At 47.4% G+C, this 24,917-nt stretch overlaps 3 protein-coding genes across 4 annotated transcripts; 1 reads left to right on the forward strand and 2 right to left on the reverse strand.

Moving 5' to 3' along the window:
* Nucleotides 1–1,707: 1,707 nt before the first annotated feature.
* On the reverse strand, nt 1,708–2,646 carry ppp1r3g (protein phosphatase 1 regulatory subunit 3G). Its single transcript, XM_087790188.1, has one exon. It carries the CDS (start codon nt 2,644–2,646, stop codon nt 1,798–1,800), a length of 849 nt encoding a protein of 282 aa, XP_087646314.1. The 3' UTR covers nt 1,708–1,797.
* A 3,462-nt stretch (nt 2,647–6,108) lies between these two features.
* Nucleotides 6,109–7,368, forward strand: cyb5a (cytochrome b5 type A (microsomal)). 2 transcript variants are annotated; one of them, XM_087788144.1, is made up of 5 exons: nt 6,109–6,393; nt 6,590–6,718; nt 6,835–6,864; nt 6,933–6,995; nt 7,072–7,368. In XM_087788144.1, the coding sequence occupies exons 1-5, from the start codon at nt 6,256–6,258 to the stop codon at nt 7,186–7,188; spliced, it is 477 nt and encodes a 158-aa protein (XP_087644270.1). In that variant the 5' UTR covers nt 6,109–6,255; the 3' UTR covers nt 7,189–7,368. The 2 variants fall into 2 exon arrangements, with proteins under 2 accessions (XP_087644270.1, XP_087644271.1); XM_087788145.1 differs by having other exon boundaries at nt 6,111–6,393; nt 6,933–6,967; nt 7,101–7,368.
* Nucleotides 7,369–8,999: 1,631 nt separating this feature from the next.
* Nucleotides 9,000–24,003, reverse strand: rreb1a (ras responsive element binding protein 1a). The gene is made up of 18 exons (XM_087789316.1): nt 23,303–24,003; nt 16,395–16,469; nt 16,006–16,207; nt 15,871–15,940; nt 15,725–15,814; nt 15,478–15,641; nt 15,221–15,362; nt 15,003–15,157; nt 14,740–14,929; nt 14,430–14,654; nt 13,883–14,348; nt 12,273–13,809; nt 12,045–12,211; nt 11,807–11,983; nt 11,579–11,740; nt 11,261–11,511; nt 9,751–10,405; nt 9,000–9,620 (listed from the first exon to the last, which is right to left on the reverse strand). The coding sequence occupies exons 1-18, from the start codon at nt 23,340–23,342 to the stop codon at nt 9,169–9,171; spliced, it is 5,220 nt and encodes a 1,739-aa protein (XP_087645442.1). The 5' UTR covers nt 23,343–24,003; the 3' UTR covers nt 9,000–9,168.
* Between the last annotated feature and the right edge of the window lie 914 nt (nt 24,004–24,917).

The following is a 24,917-nucleotide window of genomic DNA, read 5'->3' on the forward strand; positions in this document are numbered from 1 at the left end:
TAAAAAAGGAAAGGGAAACTTTAAATAAAAAGAACAATTGCAAACCTGTGTAAAGTACAGGTAATCATTAAAGATAAGGTAAGGTAAAGTAAATCATTAAAGATAAGGTAATATCTATCACATTACTAAATTTGGAAACATTTTACTGCGTTCCTTTGGATTTTAGAATATGACTTGTTAATTTAAGTCGGTTGTATGCTGAAAAGTGGGTTTACCCCACTTTAGGCACAATAGTGCATGTTGAGTGTTTGGTTATACAGTAGAGGGAATTAGTTATAGTTATAATTTTGACATTTCATAATTCATGGTGTGGTTATCGTTACCTCACTCTTCCTTAGAGAAAACAAAAGTTTGAAACGGTAGAACAACAAGAAAACCTTTTACTATCTCAAACTTGACAAGTTGCAATACAATCTTTTCTTTTTTTAAAAAAAAAAAAAATAGACAATGGTTTCATAAAGAAATGGATTGGGAAAGGATTAGGGACTGTTGTTCTAATCTGCAGAGCACATATTGTCCTGATGACCTGATGAAGCTGCCTTCAGAACTTCATGGGGCGGTCGGGCTATTATTGTGACAGAATGGTAACTCTCTGGTAAGTGAATTTGTATGTAAATGTTAGATTATATTAGATTAGATGGACTTTATTAATCCCTCTGAAAATCTCCTTCGGGAAATTGGGTATGGCAACATGGTCTAAATTTTGTGATAACCTCATGGATTTATTAAAGGGGATTGTAACAAAAAATAAAACAGCCTTGTAAGCAAATCCTTATTTTATTTCAGTTTCAAGTTGATATACTGTTGAGCTGCATTGAAATGAACAATGAGTACAACACTCAAACAACAGCAGTAAATTCAGTCATATTATATATATATACAGTATATATATATATATATATATATATATATATATATATATATATATATATATATATATATGCTGTATATATATTTATATACACCATCCATCTTCAATGATATAGAGTTTTTTTTACAGAAGTTTTAAATGTTATTGCTGTTTAAAGTTGAGGTGCCTTTGAAATAAATGTATTTAAAAGAACACATCATTTAACTTTGATAAAACGTCTCCAAATTCACCAGATATATATAACCTTCATCTTCAATAATATATATTTTTTGTTTTACAGTGGTTTGCAATGTTTGTTTTTATTGAGTTGACATCATATTCTATGATATTGGACACATCAGTCGCAACATAAACCAAGCCACTGAAATTAAATATCTCTAAATTCATTCATTTAATAATTACAACATTATGATGACATGGTGTTTATCTTGATAAAAACAATCAATATCAGCAAATCATTATGTGAATAAGTAAGTAAATAAGTAATTTCTATTTATAGAGCGCTTTTCCAGACCAGGGTCACAAAACGCTTAAACAATCAAAACAATACTCACTAAAATATATACTTTAAAGGTCAAGATAATACTGAGAGTAGTGAGGAGTTCCTATATTTGACTTATATTATACTAAGTCATTTATTTCACTTGTCTAACAGAATAATTGATATGAATATAGAATCAACACGAGAACAAAACTTTTTAATTTGCAGAAAACTTTAAATATTCTACTTTGGTTCGAGTTGTGGTCTCCAGGACATTTCTTCCAATCCGATTCATTGCTACCGTAATGTTCTGTCATTACGCGCACTCCACATTGAACATCGGATGACAGTGGTCGTGGACCTATATTAATATTAATATATATATTAATCCTCGGATAACTTTACTCCAGTACTGGTGATGAAAAGTCAAACTGAACGGTGCTGCTCAGGTCGCGTTGAAAGCGTTGCTGACGAACCCGCCGGCCTCAGGGGCCAGACAGGTGTACCGGAGCGTGTAGTTCTGACCCGCGTTGTTGTCCCAGAACTCCCCCTCGTCACTCCGCAGGTACACGGCCAGGTGCACGGCGGAATTGGGGTCCATGACCGGCGGTGTATATACGGTAAAGCAGAAGCGCAGACCCACCGGACCCGGCTGCTCATAGAGAGCCTGCGCGTCCACGTGGGAGAGCCAGTCGTTAAAGGTGTACCGGACCCCGACCTCCCGAACCCCGGACTCCGCTTGGCACAGGATCCGGATCTGACCGCGTATGTCGAACTGGCTGATGGAGACTTTCTCCAGACAGACTTGCAGCTTCTGGACCCGTGCGTCCGCGTCCTTGAGCTCTGGGAAGCAGGACATCAGCCGGTCCGACACCAGACCGGACCTGAACCTGTAGCCGGGCAGGTCCTGCTGCGGCGGAGGGAAGCTCTTGTGCCTGGACAGGACTTTGCTGGGGATTCGCGGTTCATCCAGGGAGCTGAAGTGTTTGACGCTGGCGAGGTCCAGACCCATGGAGTCGGCGAACTTGACCCGCTTTCTGCTGCCGTCGCCCTCTGGACCGTCCAGCAGCACCACAGAGTAGGTGGGCAGGGACTTGGCTCTCCTGCGGTCCCTCATGTACTGCTCCAGCCGCAGCGCGTCCGCCTCGTCGTCCAGGTCCTCCTCTGGCTCCTCCGGGGAGTCCTCCAGGTGATGCATGTCTGCCCGGGTGTCCAGCGGGCGCTTCGGCGTGTGTTTAAAGACTCCCGCCCCCGAGGGACGCGTGGAGACCGTCACGCACGGAACCAGTGACATCACAGCAGTTGACACACATTGATTTGTGTGTCATGAACTTACATCTACAAAACAAGAACAGGTCAACATTTCCAGTATTTAATTCATGTATTCAAGATAGATGTAATAAAAAAAAAGATTGTTTACGAGGCAGTCCCAGCAGTAGACTGAGCTCTGGATCTGTCTGATCCCTTTTTTTGGCTTGAGGTCAAGCTCCAATTTCTCTGTCAACCCCTACAGGTGTTCAATAGACTCTTCTTGTGAAACAGGTCCTGCTTGATAAATATAGACTTTCACTCAAAAGCCCATGAAGTGCAGTGTCCTGTGAACTCTTTAAAAGAGGGTATTTTCTTCCAGGCATAGCCAAGAATGGAACCGATGTTTCTTAAAGGTGTCAGTAGATCATCAAACAAAGAGAGAGATGAAGATCGTTCCAAAGCTTAGGAGCAACAGCCTGGAAGGATTTCTCTCCTCTGGTCCTGAACCGTGTGTGTGGAACCATCAGTAGATTCTGATCCACAGACCTCAGAGCCCGAGCTGGGGTGTAAGGCTGGATCAGATCAGTGATGTAAGGAGGAGCCTGACCATGAATAGATCTGAAAGTAAGAACCAGAATTTTAAAGTTGATTCTGAAAGAAATTGGCAGCCAGTGAAGAGTTTTAAGGATCGGAGAAATGTGAGTTCTTCTACTAGAGCGGGTCAGAATTCTCGCTGCAGAGTTCTGAATCAACTGCAGGCGAGACAGCTCCTTCTTGTTAAGACATGAAAATAAACTGTTGCAATAGTCTAGGTGAAAACAATTTGAAAAATAACCTACCAGTCGAAACCTAGGTTTAACATAAAGGCCCTGAACATGTTTGACAAAGTCACTGAAAAAAAGTAATTGCAGTGGTTCCTTGATGTGTTACGTTTTATACACTCAATAAATGAAATCCACGAAATAATGACCATTACATTTTTCTCTATTCAAATGTTGAGACCTGATAACGCCTCCTTTCCCAAACTCTCATTATTATTTTCCACATTCACACACAGCCATATGACTGACTCTGATTGGATGAGTTTGAGGAAGTGTGTGTTTCCAGGTTAAAGGGAAAAGATTAAAAGTTGTTTGGTTGTTCAGTGGCGCGAGTCAATAGCAGTGTGGCTGTGTCTTGAGCTGTGTTTCAAATCGCATACTAGCGTATTTAAAGTTCCATCTTAGTGACGTTGACATTGTAAACGGAAGTTACGTCATATATATATATATATATATACTGTATATACGCAAATATATACATATTTATATATATATATACTTACAGGTACATTTTCGGCCAGCAGTAGAAGGATGAGACATCTTTGGTGCTGATACCGACGTAAATATCTTTCGAATATTTCGATTCTCATATTTTTTCTTTATTTCTTTTTCCAAACTTGCAAAACGTGCTGCCAGCAGGTGTCGATAGAGTTCCATCAGCTGGTTGCAACCATCGTTAAATAGTAGTAGAAGAAGAAGCTGTCACCTCATTTCCTGTTGCGTAGTGCGTAGCAGCAGTGTTTGATTTGAGACATACTATCTGTCGAGAATTTGCGTACTAGTTAGTATGTACACTATCCTGATGCATACTAACTTCTAGTATACTAAGAGAAGTGTGCGATTTGAGACACAGCACTTGTGTTGGCTGTGGCCTATAGCAGTGAATCAATCATCAAATAAAGTTATAAAAACGTCCGAGCCTTGTCGGTTCAGAACGCTAATGCAGAGAATGACCTCTGAGGCGTCGAGGAGGTCATCAGATCCCCACCTCAGCAGACTCCTCTTTTTGCACATGAATCAGTGGGAGAAACGTTTGAAACACTATGATATCTGATTCAAGATTCAAAGCGTTTATTGTCATAGGTACTACTTACCATGAAATTTTTACTTTGTACCCCCAACAAAAGTGCACAGTAAAAATAAACATATATATATATATATATATATATATATATAAACATACATATATAAATAACTATATATACATTTGAAAGAATAAAAATCTAAAAAAAAAACAGAGCAACAAAAGTACAAGTAGTGCGAATAGTGCATGAGCTAGATGTGGTTTTAACTGTTGAGGAGTCTGATCACACACAACAATGACACCGTGATTGTTAGAAACTCACTTCAACTTTCTCGAACAAACATTTGACTTCAGGGAAAGTTGTATAACAGTGTCGTCACTGGAGGCGTCATCACTCTGACATCATTGATGTTTGTCTGTTGACAATCACTACACACACACACATACTTGTGGCTGAAACCCCCAATGACGTCTGGACACACAACTGATGACGTGTCACTGCACGACACCCGGTTCCTAATCCCTTTGAGTTTTGGCTGATCTTTAACAACCAGTCCTATATTGTGAATCCAGAATTCACAAACACACAATCCTAAACACATACACACATTCCTAAATACACACGCACACACTTAGTCAGACTTTTGTGTTTATAAACGTGTGCTTGTTTATCAGAGTCTTGCCATAAACATGTCGCTCGGGTCAGAGGTCACTCTGATCAGAGGTGTCACTGAAGTGACATCCCCGTCGACTGGTGGCGCTCTGGTCCCTGTTTGGACTTTCACCTAAAAAAATGCTGAGTCATGGTAAACGAAGGTTGTATGAGCTCACAAATACACAACCGTGCATGTATAAAAAGACTCACAAACACACTGTAAAATGACTGACTGTCAGTATATGTTTCCTGGTCATTTGACGGGTTGTCACGTCTGAGATATTCTGCTCATTTTTAAAAACGTTTTGGTTTTCTATATTTTCTTTATTTTGGAACAACTGAACTTGTTGGCTGTTCCTGGATGAACTGAACTTGTTGTTCCAGTCATTTTGCCTTAATCGTTGACGAGTGACGTCACAGACGCTGGTTTTCCTTGGGCGCTGGTGGACTGAGGAGAACTTTGACCTGGACAATGCTTCCTGCTTGACTGACAGGCGGCAGGACCAATCAGGCGCAGGACCTGGAGAAGTTGACCAATCGGAAGTGAGACGCAGTGGCGTACGGTGAGGGTGGGGGGGCAAGTGGAGCGTGTGAAGTGAAAGAGTGACAGCCCGCACACACGGAAGTGACGCTTCAAATTAAAAGTCGTTAAAAATAAATTGGGATTTCTTGGGTTTGTTTTGAACCAGGGGTACCGTCATCTCAAGCTCGGGGAGCTGTACGTCACTCCGTGGGCAGCAGCGACCTGGTGTGTGACAGAAAGTGATCCGTCCAGAGAAGCAGCAGACCACATGAGGTCACATGACCAATAAAAAATATTCTAGCTCACGAAACGGAACCAAAAGACAAATCGACAGACGTCACATACAAGCACACACAAAATGAGCTGCACCACGTGACTCCAACACTGTTCTACGTCGGTGGCTCCTGTGGAACAGTTTGAAACATCTTTCCTCCTCACGCTTCAATCTTACCGTGAAAGCGCGCACCGGAAGTCGAGTTTGTTGCCGGGGAGACAACCTGGGTGTGTTCCAAAAAAGTGGGTGAAATGTCGACGTTCGTGCGAAGTCAAGGCGCGGACGACCTGTGGACCAGAACTGACCAGGAGCGGAACCGATCAACAAGTAGTACCTCGACCGTTGCCACGCGAACATGGGAGTGAGCGAAGATCCGAGTCCTGGGTCGGTGAAACTCTTCCGGCTGTCGGAGGTCCAGCAGCAAAACTCCTTCAAGTCCACCTGGATCATCATCAACAACAAAGTCTACGACGTGACCAAGTTCCTGGAGGAGGTGAGCTCCTGTCCTGGTCTCTTGTGAACTTTGCACCTTTACAAAGTAGAACAAAAAAACCCACAAGGGATCAAGACCTGTTTTCCAGTTCCGACTGTAGTTGCGGCTCATCAGCAGCAGGCGGCGTTGCTTTATTTGTTTATGTGTGTGTGTGTGTGTGTGTGTGTGTGTGTGTGTGTGTGTTTGTGTGTGTCAGCATCCAGGAGGAGAGGAGGTGTTAAGGGAGCAGGCGGGGGGAGACGCCACTGAAAGCTTCGAGGATGTCGGACACTCGACGGACGCCAGAGAGATGGCGAGCAGCATGATGATCGGAGAGCTGCACCCGGTGAGTGAGAGACGGGTGTGTGTGTGTCAGTGTGAAGGCTTGTGACAAAGACATGTGTGTGTCAGTGTTTGTGCACGTGAGAGAGTAACTGTCAACACTGATGTGTGTGCTTGCAGGAGGACCGGCACCTGATGAAGAAGCCGGACGTAAGTCTGAATTGTCCAACATGAAACTTTTACACTCTGACCTTTGACCCTGATATCTCTTTATACAGGAAAGTTATGTGACTACACTGACGGAGGATTCAAGGTACACACACACACACACACACACACACACACACACACACACACACACACACACACACACACACACACACACACACACACACACACACACACACACACACACAAACACGCATCTTTACCCTTATGTTCTTCAGCTGGTGGTCCAACTGGGTGATCCCTGCACTCGCCGCCGCCATCGTCACAGCCATGTACCACATCTACTACTCAGAGAGCGATGTTTGACGTCGGATCCGACCGCACTCTTTTAATCGACCAATCCTGTGTAAATTAACTTTTTGTACATTGTAACCAATTATGCTGGCAAAGCTTTGTGTCCAGCAAATGAGCTGAGCTAGTGATGAACTTATTGTATCAATTTATTATATGCATCTTGAAGTAGATTCAATAAAATCTGTATGACGAGTCCTGTGGAGTCTCCTGCTTTTCGAGTACAGGATAAAGGTCTCTGCAATTGTGGGTTCTGACTCTGAGTACTTGGCTCATGGTCTTGAGTTCTAGACCAGTCAGTGTCGGGTCCCCTGGGCACTGCAGGAGGATCAATAACACGCAGACACATGTGTGATTGACAGCTTGCTCCAGAACAGCTTTATTGCGTTTTGTGTTCCGAAACTCGGACCACAACAGAGTCCAGAGTGTTCCGTAGTGAAGAAGGTTGTGATTCCATCAAATGATAAAACAAAAAAAAAAAAATCAGGAGTAATGTGGTTGACCGTCGAAAAGGTCATCCAACACAAAACGTTCACAGTCTCGATTCAAACGTCATAAAACAAAGAAAAAAAGGGAAAGACAGGTGTTGGAAGCTAAATTCTACGTAAAGCTTTTAGGTTTTCTAGCATGAGTTGCTAGCAGGAGTCGCTCTGCCGACATGGCTTCTTCAAGTTGAAAACAAACACACACCAAGGCTGGAAATAAATACGTTAAAAACATCCACAATCTTCATGGTGAGCGAAATCTCTGGATGCACGGCCGGCTTATGACTGAACGAGCCAACAAACGCCCAGAACTTTGACGAAAAAATCTTTGAGAAGTGACAAACGGGCTGTTGGCTCACAAATAAAATAAAACTTTATCGTCATTCACAGCCACAGCTTCGACATGTTAAGAGGGTCCGACGCTGGCGTCACTTAAACCAACGTTCCGATCAGGCACTCAGTTTTGCCAGTGGTCGAACTTTTCAGGGGGAGACGGCTAACAGTCGCTAAAGTTCCATCACTGAGGTTGATTTGTTTTTCCTGATTAGATGTCAATGAGTTGCTTCCTGACATGTGGAGCCGCTCTATATGTGGAATTTTTTTTTTTTTATTTTTTTTTTACTTTTACAGAAACTTAAACCATTAAGCTCATGAAAATATTGCTGATTGTCTGCACTCATAATGCTGCAACTATGAACATTAAAAGAGACACGTTAAACAGGAGCTCCTTTGCAAACATGGCTAATGAGCAACGCTGCTAAACTGCTCCCCATCCTGAAAACGCTGGATGACCATGTGTTAGTTTTGCTTTTCGACATCACATCAACTCTGCGCGGCTAGAAGCCAACAGGATTCTAGCGTCAGCTTAGTGGTGCTAGCTTCGAGCAAAGGCTACGCTAGTGTTATACAAATGTGAAGGCTTATTGCGATAATTAACGATCGCTAACACGGCAGGTCATCGAGCTCGACTCGGTTCAGTGTACAATCCATCCGGCCCACGCCGAGCCGAGGTCAGCTTCATCACTGTAGCTGGAGTAGAGTGCTAGCAGACTCTTCAGATTCTAGTTTAGGAAGACGTACGACTTTAAAGTGACTCCATCCAAGTGGCACGATGTGAGGTACCCTGAAGCTGCTCAGGTTAGGGTGGCAGTGTCACATCGCCGATAACACGCGCACACAAATAATTGATTTTTGTTCACCTATAAAAAAGAAAATCAAGAGGTTGCCCGAAACCAAGTGACTGGATCGTACCGTTCACTCTGTCCATCCACATTCCAGTTAGCAAAACAAGTTCCATCATCAGCTGATCAGTTCTGATGGTCTGACCCGCCTGAGTCAACGATAGTTATTCTCATTTTATTGCTGAAATCGAAATTTCCCAACAAACAAAAATCATTGTAATAAAAAGCTTTAAAGTTCCAAAGGTCGCACATTAGACTCGAGGAGGACTTGTAGTAGTAGTAAGGCACTTCAAGATGCCATCCATTGGCATTCAACATGGCCGCTCACATCAATCCACACCTACCAGCGGTGGTTCGCCGTTCGGCAGGTTATCCTCTACGGGGTGACTGGTGGCATCTGGTAGGTCTAGGACCAGGTCTTCTGTGGGCAGAGTTGGGGTTTTGTCTTTGGGCACGTTGGACTCTTGCTCGTCGTCCATCTTTGTGTCGGTAGCTAGCGGAGTGGTCGGAGGCGCTGCCTCCTCTAGACTCAGGCTCCGCCCCTCCAGGTCATTGTGGTCGTCCTCCAGGTCCTTGGCGGTGCCGCCATCACTCTCGTTCTCCGATGGTGGACATGTGGAAGTGGGTGTGGCGACGCAGGAGTCGCCGTCCTCGCTTCCGTCCTCGAGGGCGGCCGAGGCGCCCTCTCCACGAGGCTTCAGATGAATCCTCTGATGACGCACCAGACTGTGCTTGAGTGTGAAGGTGCGGTCGCAGGTCTGACACTGGTACGGACGCTCACCTGCCACAAACACAACCATGGATTAGTGACTAAACCATCTCTTCGAAAACATCATGGAAGTGTTTGAATTCAAGTTTTAATTCAGGTAATGTTTTTGTGTTCAAGGGACAACAGATGTGTATTTGTGTACCTGTGTGCGACCTCATGTGTCTGGTCAGGTCCTGCAGTGACCAGAATCGTTTCTCGCAGACGTGACAGATCTTCTTCCTCTTGTCCACTCGTCCTCCTGCTCCGTCGCCTTCAGCAAATTTTGGTTCCGACACCTCTCCATCGCTGCGCTCCTCCCCTTTTTCCTCCCTTTCTTCCTCATCCTTCTCAAACTCCTTCCCCCTATCCTCATCCTCACTATCCCCTTCCTCCTCAACCTCCATCTTCTGCTCTTCCTCCTGCTCTTCTACAATCATTTCACTCACAGGCTCCTCTGGTGGGACTGTCTGTGTCTCATCCACCGGTGGAGGGGGAGCCTCCTCTGACAAATGTGCCCTCTCATGGCGGGCCAGGGTGGTGGCATAACGGAAAGTCTTCGTACAAACGCGACACACATGTTTGTAGTCTGGTTTCACAGAGGTGGACGAGGAAGAGATTTGAGGACTAGTCTGCTCCTTCTCCTGCTCCTCAGTGACTGACTTGGCAACTGAGGAGGCGGTTGTGCAGGGCGAGGGAGGAACCTCCACCTGGGAGGAGGTGGGAGAGGATGAGAGCTTAAAGTCAATGAGTTTTTTCCCGAAATTCAGATCCAGACTGTTGTTGCTGTGGCAGTCGTCATCGTCTGTGTGCTCCCCCTGCTGGAGAAAAACGGAGCTACGTCACTGCCATGTCAACATAGCTTCATCCTTGTTATTTTATTCCACAAAATCAGTGGCAGCTGGCTTCGAGAAGGCGCTGGGGGCGCTGCCCTCCCAACAATTTGGTTGTGCTTTTATTTCCTTATCTTTTCTACAGAGTGATCTATCTTTATTTTTTATTGATGATTATTTCCAAACTGAAAAAGAATAAATAATAATAATAAACAGTGATGATTTTTGATATACGTTCAGATTATAATCTTGGTCTGTATCGTCATTAGTCATTTCTGGGGTCGCTTTTTGAACAGCCCGCCAGTGTAGTCCCTGTAACTCAGCCCATCATACACTTCGCAAACCCCGATAGTCGCAATACATAACGGTGAACGTTTGTACTTTGTTACTAACTTAACAGTGCACATCATTTTTTAACTATGGTTTCGCAGGTTAGATTCCCGCTTTCGTCATTTTAATTTTAGTAAAATAAAATATACATAGACACGGCAAACATAAATGTGTATTTGAGTCAGTTTGTGATGAGTGGGTAGAAAGTATCTCTGATGTCCTGGTACAGGGCAGGTTGTAAATAGATTTTTTTTTTTTTATCCTATATGATATATGTCAAAGTATAATTAAAATGTGTTTTTATTTGTATCCAAACAAGGAGCATAATAAACATTATCATTATCTTTCAATTTGTTGATTTCTACATGCAATTTAAATTGTCTAAGTTTACACTATTTCCCACTGATTCTTTCAATGGTATAGGCAAGGAAATGTACAGGAAAGAAGCCCCCCCCTAAATACTTTTCACCAGCCGCCACTGCAAAAAATCATCATCATCATAATCATCATCACCTTGGAGTCAGAGGTCTCTCCGTTCTGCTCCTGGTTCTCTGCTGCCACCTGCTGGTTCAGCTTGTCGGTCTTGGTCTCCATTGTCTCTTCAAAACCACCTGCCTGACCAAAACTGGACTCGTGGGAGGAGCTAGGTGAAGCAGCCCCGCCACATTCAGTGTCTTCTCCAGCAAAATTTTCGTCCGTATGTTCTGAGTGCCGATCCGAGTCTTGTTGTTCGAATGGGGTCTGCTCCGTTTCCGACTGACTCTCTGCACAACACACCAGCCATCGATCACCAACAAGTCCACCAACCATCAAGTGTAATCCTAAACTCACCTGCACTCTCAGGTGAGGCTTCTTCGCCCTCCTTCTTGGGCAGGCCGCTGTTCCTCCGCAGCGTTCTGTTGGTTACACCATGTTTCCTCAGCAGGTGCCGCTCACAGTTGGATTTGGTGGAGAAAAAGGCATCACACTTGGGGCAGGGAAAAGGTTTCTGGCCTGTGGGAAGCAGATGTGAGATGAGACGGAGCGGAAAGTGGCGGTAGAGCATTTTATGAGGACTACCTGTGTGTGTCAGCATGTGGCGTTGCAGCGAACTTGCCCATGGAAAGACCCGGGGGCAGAAAGGGCAAGTCATCTTCTGAGCAGAGTTGGAGTAAGCATTTTTCTTTCCTTTGGACTGAGGTGGCACTGTTACCACCTTGCCTTCTTCTTTGGTGACGCTCTGCTTATCCTCACCCTCTGCAAGAAAGTGTTAGGGTGAGACTGCAGGACATGTAACCGGAAAAGGCAGAGGACTTACCTTTCTTCACTGACAGGTCACCCACGCCGGTCTGTAGGTAGGTGCAGAACTTGTTCGCGTCTGTGGTAGCTAGCATCTTCTCCACACTAGCAAACTCTCCGCTGGACTCCAGATCCACTTGACTCATCTTCTCCTTCAGGGCAATAGCTTTTTTCCTGCTACGCTTCCTGTCGATTAAAATCATGGGCTGCAAAACGATTCACCAATTGATGGCACAAAACCACTTACCTGGATGGCACCTCCACGTCACTGCCTTGCGTGGTCATTTCGCCCGAGGGTTCAGGCATGTCAGCAGATGGTAAGGCAATGGCCAGGGTCTTTACCTCTAGCGAAGCTGTGTCCCGTTTCAGGAGGTCTGGAGCACCCGAGACCGAGTGGATGATCTGCGCAATGGAGGCTAGCGGCGGTAGCTCTTTGACAACAGTTGAGGAAGAAGATGAGTTAGTTGGTTTCGGCAGCAAAGGCTTCAGGTTCCTTGGCTGGCGAGCGGCGCCACTCAGGGTTGTGAGGGTGGACCCCGGGGGGAACTGGTAGCAGCCAAGTTGAGCGTTGAGCTGCGGTAGGCTTCCAAGCAGTTTCTCCTCCTTGACACCTGCCTGCTCGCTTTTTATCTCCAGAGCTTCCAAGACGACGGGCTCCCTTCGCTGCTTCTTGTTGGGGATTGACAAGTCGATAGGCTCGTCCAGAGCGGCGCATTCCAAGATCGGGGAAACACATTCCAGTTTGACCCCAGGAGACACAGTGATGGCGCCTGAGCTACGTTTCTTTGCAGAGAAGTCCAGTGGCTGCTCCATTTCTACAGGGAAGACGGCACCGGCCACCTCTTCAACCTTCACCTGACTGACACCATTCTTTGTCAACGTGGCAGCCCTGCTCGCGGTGCTGGTGGGTTGCAGCGTTGTGATGTGGTCCTCGATCTCCCTGTCCTGCACCTCGGGATGGTGCTTCAGCAGGTGCTGGATGCAGTTTCGTTTGGCGAGAAAAGCAGCACCGCAGCGGCGACATTCAAATGGCTTCCTCTGGCAGCCGTTGTGTGTGCGCAGATGGATCTGCAAAGTTCTGTACGTCTTTAAGTCCTCACTGCAAAACCTGCACACAGTTTCTGTGGACGATTGTTCAGGGTCTGAGGCAGGCATCGCCGACATGTCGGCAGAGATGTTGGGCGAAGAAAAGACGCATTTGATATTCTTTTCAATCTCCTTCCTGGATGTCTTGCCATGCTTCTTCCGGAGGTGGCGCTCACAGTTGGCTTTGACGGTGAAGGGGTAGTGGCAGACACGGCAAACATACGGACGTTCGCCACTGTGGGTACGCAAATGTCGGATAAGTGTGGCTTTGTCTGGTGCCACGTAGTTGCAAATGTTACACTTGTGCGGCAGAATCCCGAGGTGGAAGCGCATGTGTGCCTGCAGCAAGCCGGCAAAGTTGAACACCTGATTGCAAAACCTGCACGGAAACACACCTTTAGCCGTGGCAGGTTTCCTTCCACTAAGACGCCCGTCGTCAGGCACATGCGTGGTGGCAGCTGGTGGAGAGTCAGAAACGGGGCTTTGAGTTTCCCCGTCTAAATCTGTGGGACGGCTGGCTGAGGAGGAGGAAGGGGTCTTGAAGATGCTGGTTGGTGGCAAACTCGGGCTGATGCAGCCCAGCGAGGCCTGTTGGGAGCTTTGCAGGGGCGGCGGGGTGGTGGCAGTAAGACTAGACCGAGGGGTCATGGGAGGTTTGGGCTTTAATGGTGGCATCACCTTCTGACCCTGGACTAGACCTGTAGATGGCAGAGCTCTCATCACTTATTTTATACATTCTATCGACTTTGCTGTTGAACCAAGCGTTCCTACCTTGACCTCCGGTAAAGCCTGGAGCTCTAGCCAGAGTTGGAAGGGTCAGTCCCATCTGGCTGGGCGCTGCTGTTGCTACCTTCAAAATCTGATGGATGTCCGCCAATTCCATGACACTGCCTCGCGCAGCCTCGCTGGGTTTGACCCCTGATGAGGCCGAGCCTGCGGTGGCAGCGCCCCCTTCAGGTTGCAAAAGGAAGCCCGCCTGGAAGGGCTGCAGGGACAGCAGACTCAAGGCCTCCCGCTGGGAAAGGCCCTGCAGCGAAGAGGCAGAGCTGGATGATTCCAGCAGAGGTATACTGAGGGTCGCTAGCCCTCCCACACCGAGGGTCAGCCCCACTCCCCCAGGCAGTAAGGCGGCTGCAGGCTCCTGGGGAAGACTGGAAGTGGGCAGATCCACATGAATGACCTTGATGCTGTCCAGGTGGGCCTGGTGAATCTCATCATCTGTGGGGCCGGACTGCACCTGCCATGTGACAGACCCACGACACATGTCAAGAGCCAGATCATACCTCGTAGCCTCGTCACACAAGTGTCGTCCACTGACCTTCGACATATGCTTGAGCCCAAGTGCCTTCAGATGCTGCTCCTGAGCAGACTCTTCCTCCTTGGGCTCCTCATACTTCTGGGCCGCGGCAGGAACATCATCATGCTTACTGGTGCTGTTGTGAAGGTCTAGAGCCGAGCGCAGCGGGAATGCCTTGTCACAGCAGTTGCACACAAATCTGTGGAACTTGCTGATGCAGCGCCTAAGGTTGGTCTCACACCACACCTGGAGGACGATAAAGGGACTGCAGTTGAGCATTTGTCTGTGTGTATGTCTGTACGTTTGTGTGCTTTGGTGCGCAAGTGTGTACCTGAGCGATGTGAGCAAACTTCTTGCAGGAAAAGTCGATGAAGGCCAAGTCATTAAAGCCAGTAGGGATGGACGGGTTGTTCTGGATGAATGGCCGTCCACTGGGATCCTGGGGCAGCAGCTTGTGCACGGCGGCGTTATGGCGCAACATACCGCGGTGAGTTCGAAATGAGAGGCAACAGAGGTCACACCTGCAAGACACAGCAGTGAGTGTGTGTTTTCTGTGACAGTCGTACGTGTGTGATTGGGTGAAAGTGTGATTACCTCAGTGCGGTGTCTGGGTGTGTGTCCATATGTGCGTCCAGATCCAGCCGGGTGCTCAGGGTCTTGAAGCAGATGGGACACTGCAGCAACTCCTCTTCCCCCCCTCGGACCTCCGCTGCACTGGTCATCTCTTCCACGTCAAAGTCTTCCAGCACCTGAAACATTTTCATTATCATCAGGCGTTCAACAGTGGGCCTTAATCGGAGGTGGTTGCGGACCTTCTTGCTCGGGGGTTCCTCGATGCCGTCCTCCTCAAGTCCTTGGCGCCGCTTAACAGATGGACGGCGGCGCTTGGTTGGCGATGGGGGGCTAAGGGGCAGAAGACCACTGGCTGGGTCTTTCTCGTGAATTTTCATGTGTCTGGAAGAGATCAGAAAGAGGACCTTCAAGAGATGACGAGCAGCCAGAAGGAGACATAGAAGTTGCCACCAACAACTGTGTGCGTGTATGTGTGTGTGTGTGTGTGCATGCATACCGGTGCATGTTTCCATTGGTGGTGAACGTCTGTCCACAGACGTTGCACTTGTAAGGTCTTTCTCCGCTGTGAACCAGCATGTGACGGTCGAGCGACGACGCCGAGCTCAGACACTTTCCACAGATGCTGCAGGAGTGATCCGTGTTCCCGGTGTCTGCATTGTGCTGCACACACACGCACACTGTCAACTCCACGGTACTGGCCCCACTAGAACCCAACCAGAAAGCAGCTGGTTCTGTGGACTCACCTGACGGATGTGCATCGTCAGCGTATGCTGGTTCGGGCAGATCTTGTCACAGAGCGGACACACGTGCGACAAACCATCATCTTTTACATCCTACAAAATACCAGAGTCGGTAAACGACACGAGACACAACATACGAGCCGGCTTACCTGGCTGCGTCGAGGGGGACGAGGGGGCGGGGCTCGCAGGGCAGACAAGGGAGTCTTGCTGGGGGAAGGGCTTCACACAGAGGAGGGTCAGAATGAGCCTTGACGTCACTTTAGTCTGCAGGTGTGAACACTCACCTGGGAGAGGGGCTGGAAGGGAGGGGAGCAGAGCTGACCACGGCCCCGTCCTCTGCAGCACCATTAATGGTCCCCGTCGCTGACATCACTGCTGACATCATGGCGTTGATGGTGGATAAGTCTTCACCGCCTCCGTCTTCATTTTGCAGTGTCTCTTTGGGAATCACTTCTGCGGGCTCCTCCTCCGATGCCGGGACAGTATCTGTGAGGAACACACGTGTTTAATAGGGAAAACTTCAGAGTCCTGTTGTGTTATCAGTTTTATCTTGATCTTTAAAATATATACTTTATTGAATATTGTTTTGACTGTTTAAGCGCTTTGTGACCCTGGTCTGGAAAAGCGCTATATAAATAAAAAGAAAAGAAGAAGAGTCACAGTATCTTCTTACCTTGTAGGTTATTCTGAATTTCCTCAGTGTCTGCAGCGCCACCTTCTGGCGAAACCACCAAACGGTTCTCCATCTCTGATGGACAGAAGATGACCAGGTTAACTTAGAGACACAGAGGTCATTACGGGTTACCATGGAGACAACAAGGTCAACGTGGCTACCATAAAGATACAGGTCAACAGATAGTTACTATAGAGACACAGAAGGTTCAGAGGAAGAAGAATGATTACAGTTTCCTGAACTGCTGCCCCCACAGGAAAAGACTCCAGAGCCACTTCCTGTTCCAGTGCATGTGTGTCGGACATTCCACACAGAAGATGAGGAGACAAGCTTCCAGCTTGTTCGAGTTTCCAATTCATTACAACATTTTGGTTTTTGACTGACAGGTAGCAACTGGTGGCAGGGGTGAGGGGCGACCTCATCACATCCCAGTAAAACTATCATGGCAGGTGCACACACACGCACACACACACAACGAACAGCAGCAGCTGCTGGTGAGAAGAAGGATTTGAATAGGGAGTAGAGGAGATATAGAAGGAGGAGGTTAAGAAATCTATTGGAACAGAAATTAAAGTGAGTGTGGAGTTTAGACCTGAAGTGATAAGAGTTCTGACAGCAGCATACCAGAGTGGGGGGAAGGGATGGAAGTGAGCCCATCACAGGCCTTGACACTTTCCACCAACCAGAAACGACTACCCCCCCCCCTCCCCTCACACACACACACACACTTTAACTTTAGTTTACCATGTTCGTTGTTTTTGTTAATTAGTCATCAGTCAAAGCAAACAACTAATGCAACTCCCAATTTTGGCGGGAAGACAGACAGGAAGTGGACAGAAAAAAAAAAAGAAAAAAAAAATCAATAATTTTATTAGCTTGTACCATGTTAAAGCTGCCACCTGGTGGAGGCATAAAGCTACTGCGAGTAGGACGTGTCTGTTTACCTGTTTTAATAAGTGCTGGTGTGAATGCGGGGGATGACGGGGGGCGTCGCTACAAGGGTCTCACACTGCAGGGAGAAGACAGTAGTCTACTAATCACATGCATTTCACCAAGAAGGATTAGTGAATTAGATGGTTAGCATTAGGTTTCTAAACATGTGAACTCTACATTACTCCTGGTGCCAACTTCATCCTCTTCCATATCAGAGGGAGTAGGGATGAGAGGAGGAGGAAGACAGGAGTTGAGGAGGGAGGCAACAGACAGAAAGAATGCGGAGGAATGCAGCTCGCAGGTAGTGACTTGTAGAAGCAGGAGCAGAGGAGAGGAGGCGAGAGGGGAGAAGAAAGGAGGCGGCCATACGAGGAGGAGACAAGAGGACAAGGAGAGGCAACAAATAGAAGTGGTAAGGGAACAAGGAGAGGAGAGACCAGGGCGACTGCTGTGGTTGGCCAATGCTGATGACTAAGTTCCAGGTATGTCCATATATAGTTGGAGTACCAAGAGGAGACCAAATGGGAACCACAAGTCTTTTTTTGCTGTTGCTGTGGAATGAGCCGGAGCGGCCAAGTGAGGATGTTACATTTTGCACCTACTTTTGTTTTCATGAATTATTGTAACTTTGAGTGAAGTATTTGAAAGACACAAAAGTCAACCAGATCCATCTTGTGTCCGTTCTGTCACTTCCGCTTCCTGATTGGCTGACACGTGATTTTCATCCTCACAGAATCAGTTGAGGCTACTTTGAGGATGCTGCCGATTGGCCAATTGTAGTTCCCGAAGAAGTCAAAAATGATATACTTGTGATGAAAAAAATGATACAACACAATAACCCAAAAAAAAGAAATCACAAAGTGTTGTCAGAGTAGGGAGGAAAACTGATTAAAAGTTGGAATGTGGTCTGACTGTTTTTAAAAATAAAAAAGTATTTTCAATGTTTCATGTGTGTTCGAGTTTGGAAGTTTCATTAAGTAATAAAAAGCTGTTAACAATCCAAACATAACAGTCATCAGTAGGCGTAAAGGTCTATACCTTCACCTCGTCATCATGACGTCGCAGTGAGTCACAAGCTTATGCTGCTTCAACTACTTCAACAACTGCAAAGAGTCATGTCAGCAAATCAGTATCACTGTGTGTGTCAGCTGTCTCACTCTCTGACCCCCCCACCCACCCTTACCCCCCCAAAATCAACAGGTGCCGATGACAGCCAACGGCCTTTGCCTCGTCTCTTCTGTGAGCCTCCATTCATTCATGCTAACAGATGCTAACCTGTGTGTGTATTGTAATCGCTGAAATCTGTTAGCATGTGCACTTGTCAGGTTGTGAGTCGCTACTGGAAACAGCAGGCAGCAGATGTTCACGCGTGTGTGTGCCTCTTTCTCAGGCTCTGCGCAAGTGTGTCGTTGAACCAGTTTCAACGTGTGTGGACCTGATGTCGGGCCCTCGCACTCATGCAAACACACCATCACTTGAAGTAACCAATTGATGGTGAGGCTGAAGAACGACAACACGTCGGGCCAATCAAAACACTCCTGTTGTCGCTGTATGCGATATCATCTTTGATGAAATCAACCTTATTAGTCTTTGAATATATAACGTCACTTGCTTTTTCTTTTTTAGACTCAAAATCCAATCAACAAGTGTAGGGGTGCACACACACATCACCACTCAACACAGACGCTGAAACAACACACACTTGTCCTCACTTCCTTTCTGGAGAGGAAGCAGGAAGTTGCAGATCTCCAGGGGCTGAAAATTCTTAAAACGCACACGCACTAATGTGAAAGGGAGGGGAGGGCTTATGTTTTTTGGAAATGTGTGTGTGTGTGTATACATGGTGGAGGGGTTCTCCGTCTCATGTCAGATGGTTACCGTGGCAACAAGGTGTGTCCATATGTTTGCGGAACAAAGGTACCTTTTCAAAAAGGAAAGGACTTGTGTGTTTTGCATACATTCTTAAAACAAACTATGTTAATGTTTAATTACCAACCTTATGCCTGTGTGTGTGTGTGTGTGTGTGTGTGTGCACGTATGTGTGTGCGTGTGTCAGATTACAGTAACAGTCAGATTAACCAGGATTAAACAGTCCAGCTACAATCTTCATCTTCTCACAATATTCATGTTTTCCTGAGAAAGCTGCTGAAGGTGATGTTGACTGATGAAGATAATGAAACTGTTGATGACAGTGATGAAGATGATGAAGGTGAGGATTAAGATTACGTCAATTGTGTGAAGACGAGGGATGATGATGACGCCGGGTGAGAAAAAGACGATAATGACGAGTGATGCTGGAGGAGGACATAGAAGAGGAGAGTGAATGTGATTATAAATGTTAAGGAAATGATACAGAGTTCTGTAATGGTGATGAGGAGGATGATGAGGACAGAGACGTCCATCTAATCTGGCCCAATAATCCTGACAGCATCTTAAACAGTCTGCAGAGCAACAGATTAGCTTGTTGGAGTGGAATCATTAGTGTCCGACAAGCAGCCGATCAGGTGGTTGCTCTGTGAGCTCCACGGCCTCCTTAGATGTCATCACGTCTGCAGGATTGACATCAATTCTCCCCGTCCCACCTCACACCGGGCTGCACTTCCCCCTACCACAGCTGACCAAAATGTGCAGTCAGCAGAGAGAAGTGGGGGGGAGGAGCCACCTGCCTGACACTTTAGAGCGCCGGTGGGTGGGGCTCCAGCACAAGGTTCTGGGTCACATGACTGGGTGGGGGCGGAGTCAGAGGCACCTTGGGTTATTGAAACTAGAAATACTCGTTGATTTAAAGTTTGTGACCGACGCTCACATCATCAATGATCAACTTCACAAGTTAAAACTTCACCTGAGAGGCGACCTTTCAACTCCAAACGTGTCACTTCACTCAGAGGAAGTGTGTGTGTGTGTGTGTGTGTGTGTGTGTGTGTGTGTGTGTGTGTGTGTGTACGTGTGTGTGTGGAGGGGGCAGACCAGTTGAGTGGGATGCCATTAGCTCAGAGGAGGAGGGTGTGGCAGTGAGACGACACTGATAAGCAACGGGACCGACAGCTTCTGTGTGTGTGTGTGTGTGTGTGTGTGTGAGAGTGTGTGTGTGTGTGCTCAGAATGAGACAAGCTGGCGTACAAAGTCCGAGCGGCTTGACTGTGAAAGAATGTGCAGAAGAAGAGAGGAGGGGAAGGTGTAGAGGTGAAGAGCCTCGTGTGCAGATTTCTGTGCATTTGTTGACGAGTGTGTGTGTGTGATAAGGAGCGTGTGTGGCGTCTAGTGCGCATGTGTTCATAAAGGTGTCAACTGTGGTGAAGATGAAAATTCCTGCACTCTTTGAACACAGCACTAGACAAGGCCAGGCCCCTCCCCCCTTCCGCCCCTCCCAACTGGGATCATCGGCAGTTTGGTGAAGACATTTGCTCTGGAGGTCGCACCCCCCCCCGCACCTCCTCACCTGCAGCAACAAAACCTCCTGCTGTCAATCATCTCCTCCTCACACCTACTGAGCAGGATGTTGACTCCTCCCCCCTCCAAGGATGAAACCTAATCTAACCTAAAAACAGCTGCACTAAATATAGAGGAGCCGAGGAGGAGAGAGAGAGGGGAGTTGAGGGGGGGGATAGAGAAAAGGAGGAGAGAAAGAAATGTAAATAGAGAGATGAGACGGTGCAAGAGGAAGAGGAGAGAAAGATAAGAGTGAGATAGAGAAAAGAAGGGGGCAAAGGAGACTGAGGAAGGAGGAGATCTCAGGTCAACAAGTAAAAAAGTATTTCTACATATGGTCACATGACCTGTGTGTGTGTGTGTTTGTCCAGAGGGACTCAAATTAAGCCGTTAATTAAATGTCTAATGGTCCCTCAGAGGGAGCCATGTGTGTACGATGGAGACACACACACTTTAATACTCGATGACACCATCGAGGATGAAAAGTTGGCATTCCCCCCCCCACTCCGTCACCGTGGAGACAGCAGGGGGGGCAGCAGGACCAGTCGGAGCTGACGGAGGATGCCGTGTGGAATTTCATACTGGAATGTTAACAGCTCCTCTACCGCCCCTCACCCCAGACACTTTACTTCCTGATGTTTGTGTCAATAAAGTTTTTAACACCACAGAAAAAAAACTAAACATTTCTTTACATGACCATCATCACCATCGTCTTCAACCTTTTCAAGTCATCAACAACAGTGCCCATCGTCATCATCATCATCGCCGGGACCCTCAGACGTGTCATCAACTCAAAACACAACATCACCATCTCACCCCCCCCCCCCTCCCCGAACCCCATTTCCATTAGAAACAAAGTCAAAACAGCTTATTTACAAAACATGAGGGCTGGGGGAACACAAGTTATAGGATGACAAGTTATGGGAGAACATGAGGAGCAGGAGAACACAAGAAAGAGGAGAATATGAGGAGCAGGAGAACAAAAAGTTATAGGAGAACATGAGGAGCAGGAGAACACAAGAAGGAGGAGAACATGAGGAGCAGGAGAACACAAGTTATGGGAGAACACAAGTTGTAGGAGAACATGAGGAGCAGGAGAACAAGAAGTTATGGGGGAACATGAGGAGCAGGAGAACACAAGAAGGAGGAGAACATGAGGTGAACACACGTTATGGGAGAAAAGGAGAACACAAGGAGCATAAAAAAACACGAGAAGAACACACGTTATGAGGGAACATGAGGAGCAGAAGATCGACAGATAGGCAGCGAGGCTGTCAATCATTCACTGGTAGAAGACAAACTTTAACCGCCCCTCCCCCTGCCAACATCTCCATCATAATCCTCCATAACACATTGAGCAGCATGCTAACGGCTATCTGGCTGCACACAAGTCTACGCTGGTCTAATTTTGGTCAAGTGATGTGAAGATGCGAGTCACAAATGTCGACGCAGAGAAGAGAGGCTAAGATGGGGGAGGGCAGGGGAAGCAGTGGGTGCGGGTGGGAGGAGGAGGGAGGAAGATGCAACAGGCGTCACATCGATGCAGACAGTGAAAAAAGTGTCAGAAACTGCGACCAAAAGTCGTCAAACTCACGCTAAACCTCGCCAAACGCCAGAGGGGTGACGCCATGGAGGAATCGCCGCGGAGTTGATCAAGTTTACGAACGAAAACATAATATTTTTGGATAAATATGCCTTGACAAGGTCACAGCGGCGCCATCAAGTAATCCCGAGTTAGAGCCTCGCTCACCGGAAGCTCCGATGTTGCCCTTCACATTAAAACGGCCAGACGTTAACTGATCCACGAGATGCTTCTCTATCAGCAGATAGTAGTTCATTCTAAAACATTTGAGATCCAATTCAGTATCGGTGTCCACTGATGAAGACATATTCGAGTCTGGATGTTTAAAAATAATTCCACCTTGAACTGTCAGATGTTTTAGAGAACCAATTAAACTGTACCTTTTTCTATTCTCACATCAGCAAACGCCATCTCTATGTTCCATGTGCCCGGTACCACGTCACAAGGCACGGAGGAGTCGAGCCGTGTCTCTCCGATCAACAGGTGGTTTTGTTACGAAGGGCAGCACCGGAAACGACGCAAGTCGTTGTCGCCAGCTTCTCTGTGGTGTCTGGTAGCTTTACACATGGCCACTGGCAGCGAGGCTTCGGCCAAAGTGCACCCGAGATATGGATGCTCGGCTCCGGCAACGAGCAGACTTTGACCCCCCCCCTCCACCCCCTCACAACCACCCCGGGCCCGGCCGTGTCCCCCGCGGGACAAACACCCCCTCAACTACCCCCCCCAGCACACACGCAGATGAAAGTGTCGAGTAAAGTGAACAAACAAGCGTGAAGGAGGAAGAGCCGCTGAATTCCAGCGCTTGGATGCGCATCAAACTAGGAAGAAACACGACGCTCTCCCATCTCGCGGCTCCACTTCCTCACGCGCTTAAACTTTTCCCTCAAACAAAGTTTCGTAGCACATTTTCAAACAAAAAAAGAGCTTCTGCGATGAAAGCAAAGAGCGTCGACGCGACACTTACCCGAGACCTCGTCGGAGCCGAGCTGCTCGCCTCGAGACATCGTGGCGAGGATGATGATGGTGGGGGTGACGGCGGTGATGGGGGAGGATAGAGGGATGAAGGGACAGAAAAAAAAGAGGGAGTAAAAAGAGGCTGCAAACTTGCTCCGCAGAGGAGAGGACTCAAAATGGCGTTTCCGAAGGGATGTTCAAACTTGGACAAACTTTACTCCGACTTCTCCTCCTCCTCCTCCTCCTCCTCCGCCTCCTCCTCTACCGCCTCCCCTCTTCCTCCTCTCGACTCTCCTCTCCCGGAGGCTGACTAAAGTGTCAGTGAGGATCCAGGGCAGAGAGTTTCTCGGGCTCGGTTCGGCTCTCCTCCGTCCGTCTAAACCTGATCAGTAAAGCTCATCACGTGTTTGTCTCCGTCTCCAGGGGGACGTGGCCTCCAAGCATCTCTGACCGGATTAGTGAGCTCGTCCTCCCGCGAAGCCTCCTCAACTCTCGAGCACCCGCGGTCGTGTCGGAGAGCGAAAAAACTTTCGTGTCCGAAAAACTGACAAAAATAAACGAGCAGAACCCAAAAAAACGAGGCGAGAAGTCGATGGTTTTGTTACGTCATCGAAGTGGCGTTAGATGACCGGAAGCGCGAGCGTTTCAACAGCAGCTCTCCCCATCTTTGATGGTTCCGCTCAAACTTTGTTCGACTCGCGGATCCATCAAGAGTTTAAAGGACAACGCCGCGGAAGTCCCGCGAGATCTGGGGGGAGAATCGCGTGAAGAGGATGAAGCCGCCGCCGTCAGTTCAGTCACGGGGGGAGGGGGAGGGGTGAGGCCAGGTAAACGTGAAGTGCTGACGTCACGCGATCGCAAACACGCACACACACTCAACAGATGACTTCGGGTGGGTCGCGGTGTGGGACCAGAAAAAGTTTAAGAAAGACGAAGAAGTTAGTTTCTCTATCTTCAGCGTCGTCATGGAGATCCTCTCGGAGGGATCTGAATGAGTGAGGAAGTTGGAGGCTCAAGATTCCCTCACCCTTCCCTAGCTTTCTGCTCATGGCGGGGGAGGCTGTGATGTCACGACATGTCAACTTTCACCCCTGCATGTGTTCCGAATAAAAAAATATTCAGAATATTGACATCTTTGTTGATCATGCAACACACTGAGGTCTGATGGCTGGAGAGCAAAATAAATGCCTTGTGTCGTTGGGCGTGACGTCATCACTGATGGACCACCAGTGTTCTCTCTCTGTGTTGCAGGTTTGGATGGTTCTGATTCCAGCTCAGACGATGAAGATGATGAAGATGTGGAGGGGATGTTTATAAATAACTTGTAGCTGAACCTGGGTCAGTCAAGCCCACAACTAAATTTAAACACCCCCCCCCCCCATCCCTGCACACACATTCTAACACACACACACACACACACACACACACACACTTGAGCAGTCCTCACCACGACTGCAGGTCCAAAAGACAAATGTCCCTCGTGTTGTCATCAGATTGGGAGAAAGTTTGGGAGGAAAGTAGAGTGAAAAAGTTGTGATGTTATTTATTAGGAGTGAAACCATGGCGACAGTGCCCGGCAACCACCGTCGCCAACAAAAGGGAGGATTCATCCTTTCAGCAGAGGA

This window comes from Callionymus lyra, chromosome 4 (genome assembly GCF_982586985.1).
Source record: "Callionymus lyra chromosome 4, fCalLyr1.hap1.1, whole genome shotgun sequence".
NCBI lineage: Eukaryota > Metazoa > Chordata > Actinopteri > Syngnathiformes > Callionymidae > Callionymus > Callionymus lyra.

Bases quoted from the DNA above. Each gene is read 5' to 3' on its own strand.
- ppp1r3g (XM_087790188.1), bottom strand. From the start codon at position 2,646: ATGTCACTGGTTCCGTGCGTGACGGTCTCCACGCGTCCCTCGGGGGCG.
- cyb5a (XM_087788144.1), top strand. From the start codon at position 6,256: ATGGGAGTGAGCGAAGATCCGAGTCCTGGGTCGGTGAAACTCTTCCGG. The intron at 6,394-6,589 runs GTGAGCTCCTGT...TGTGTGTGTCAG, and splicing joins TGACCAAGTTCCTGGAGGAG to CATCCAGGAGGAGAGGAGGT. The intron at 6,865-6,932 runs GTAAGTCTGAAT...CTCTTTATACAG, and splicing joins ACCTGATGAAGAAGCCGGAC to GAAAGTTATGTGACTACACT.
- rreb1a (XM_087789316.1), bottom strand. From the start codon at position 23,342: ATGTCTCGAGGCGAGCAGCTCGGCTCCGACGAGGTCTCGG. The intron at 14,655-14,739 runs GTACACACTTGC...ATCGTCCTCCAG, and splicing joins AGTTTGCTCACATCGCTCAG to GTGTGGTGTGAGACCAACCT. The intron at 11,984-12,044 runs GTAAGTCCTCTG...ACTTTCTTGCAG, and splicing joins TGACCTGTCAGTGAAGAAAG to AGGGTGAGGATAAGCAGAGC.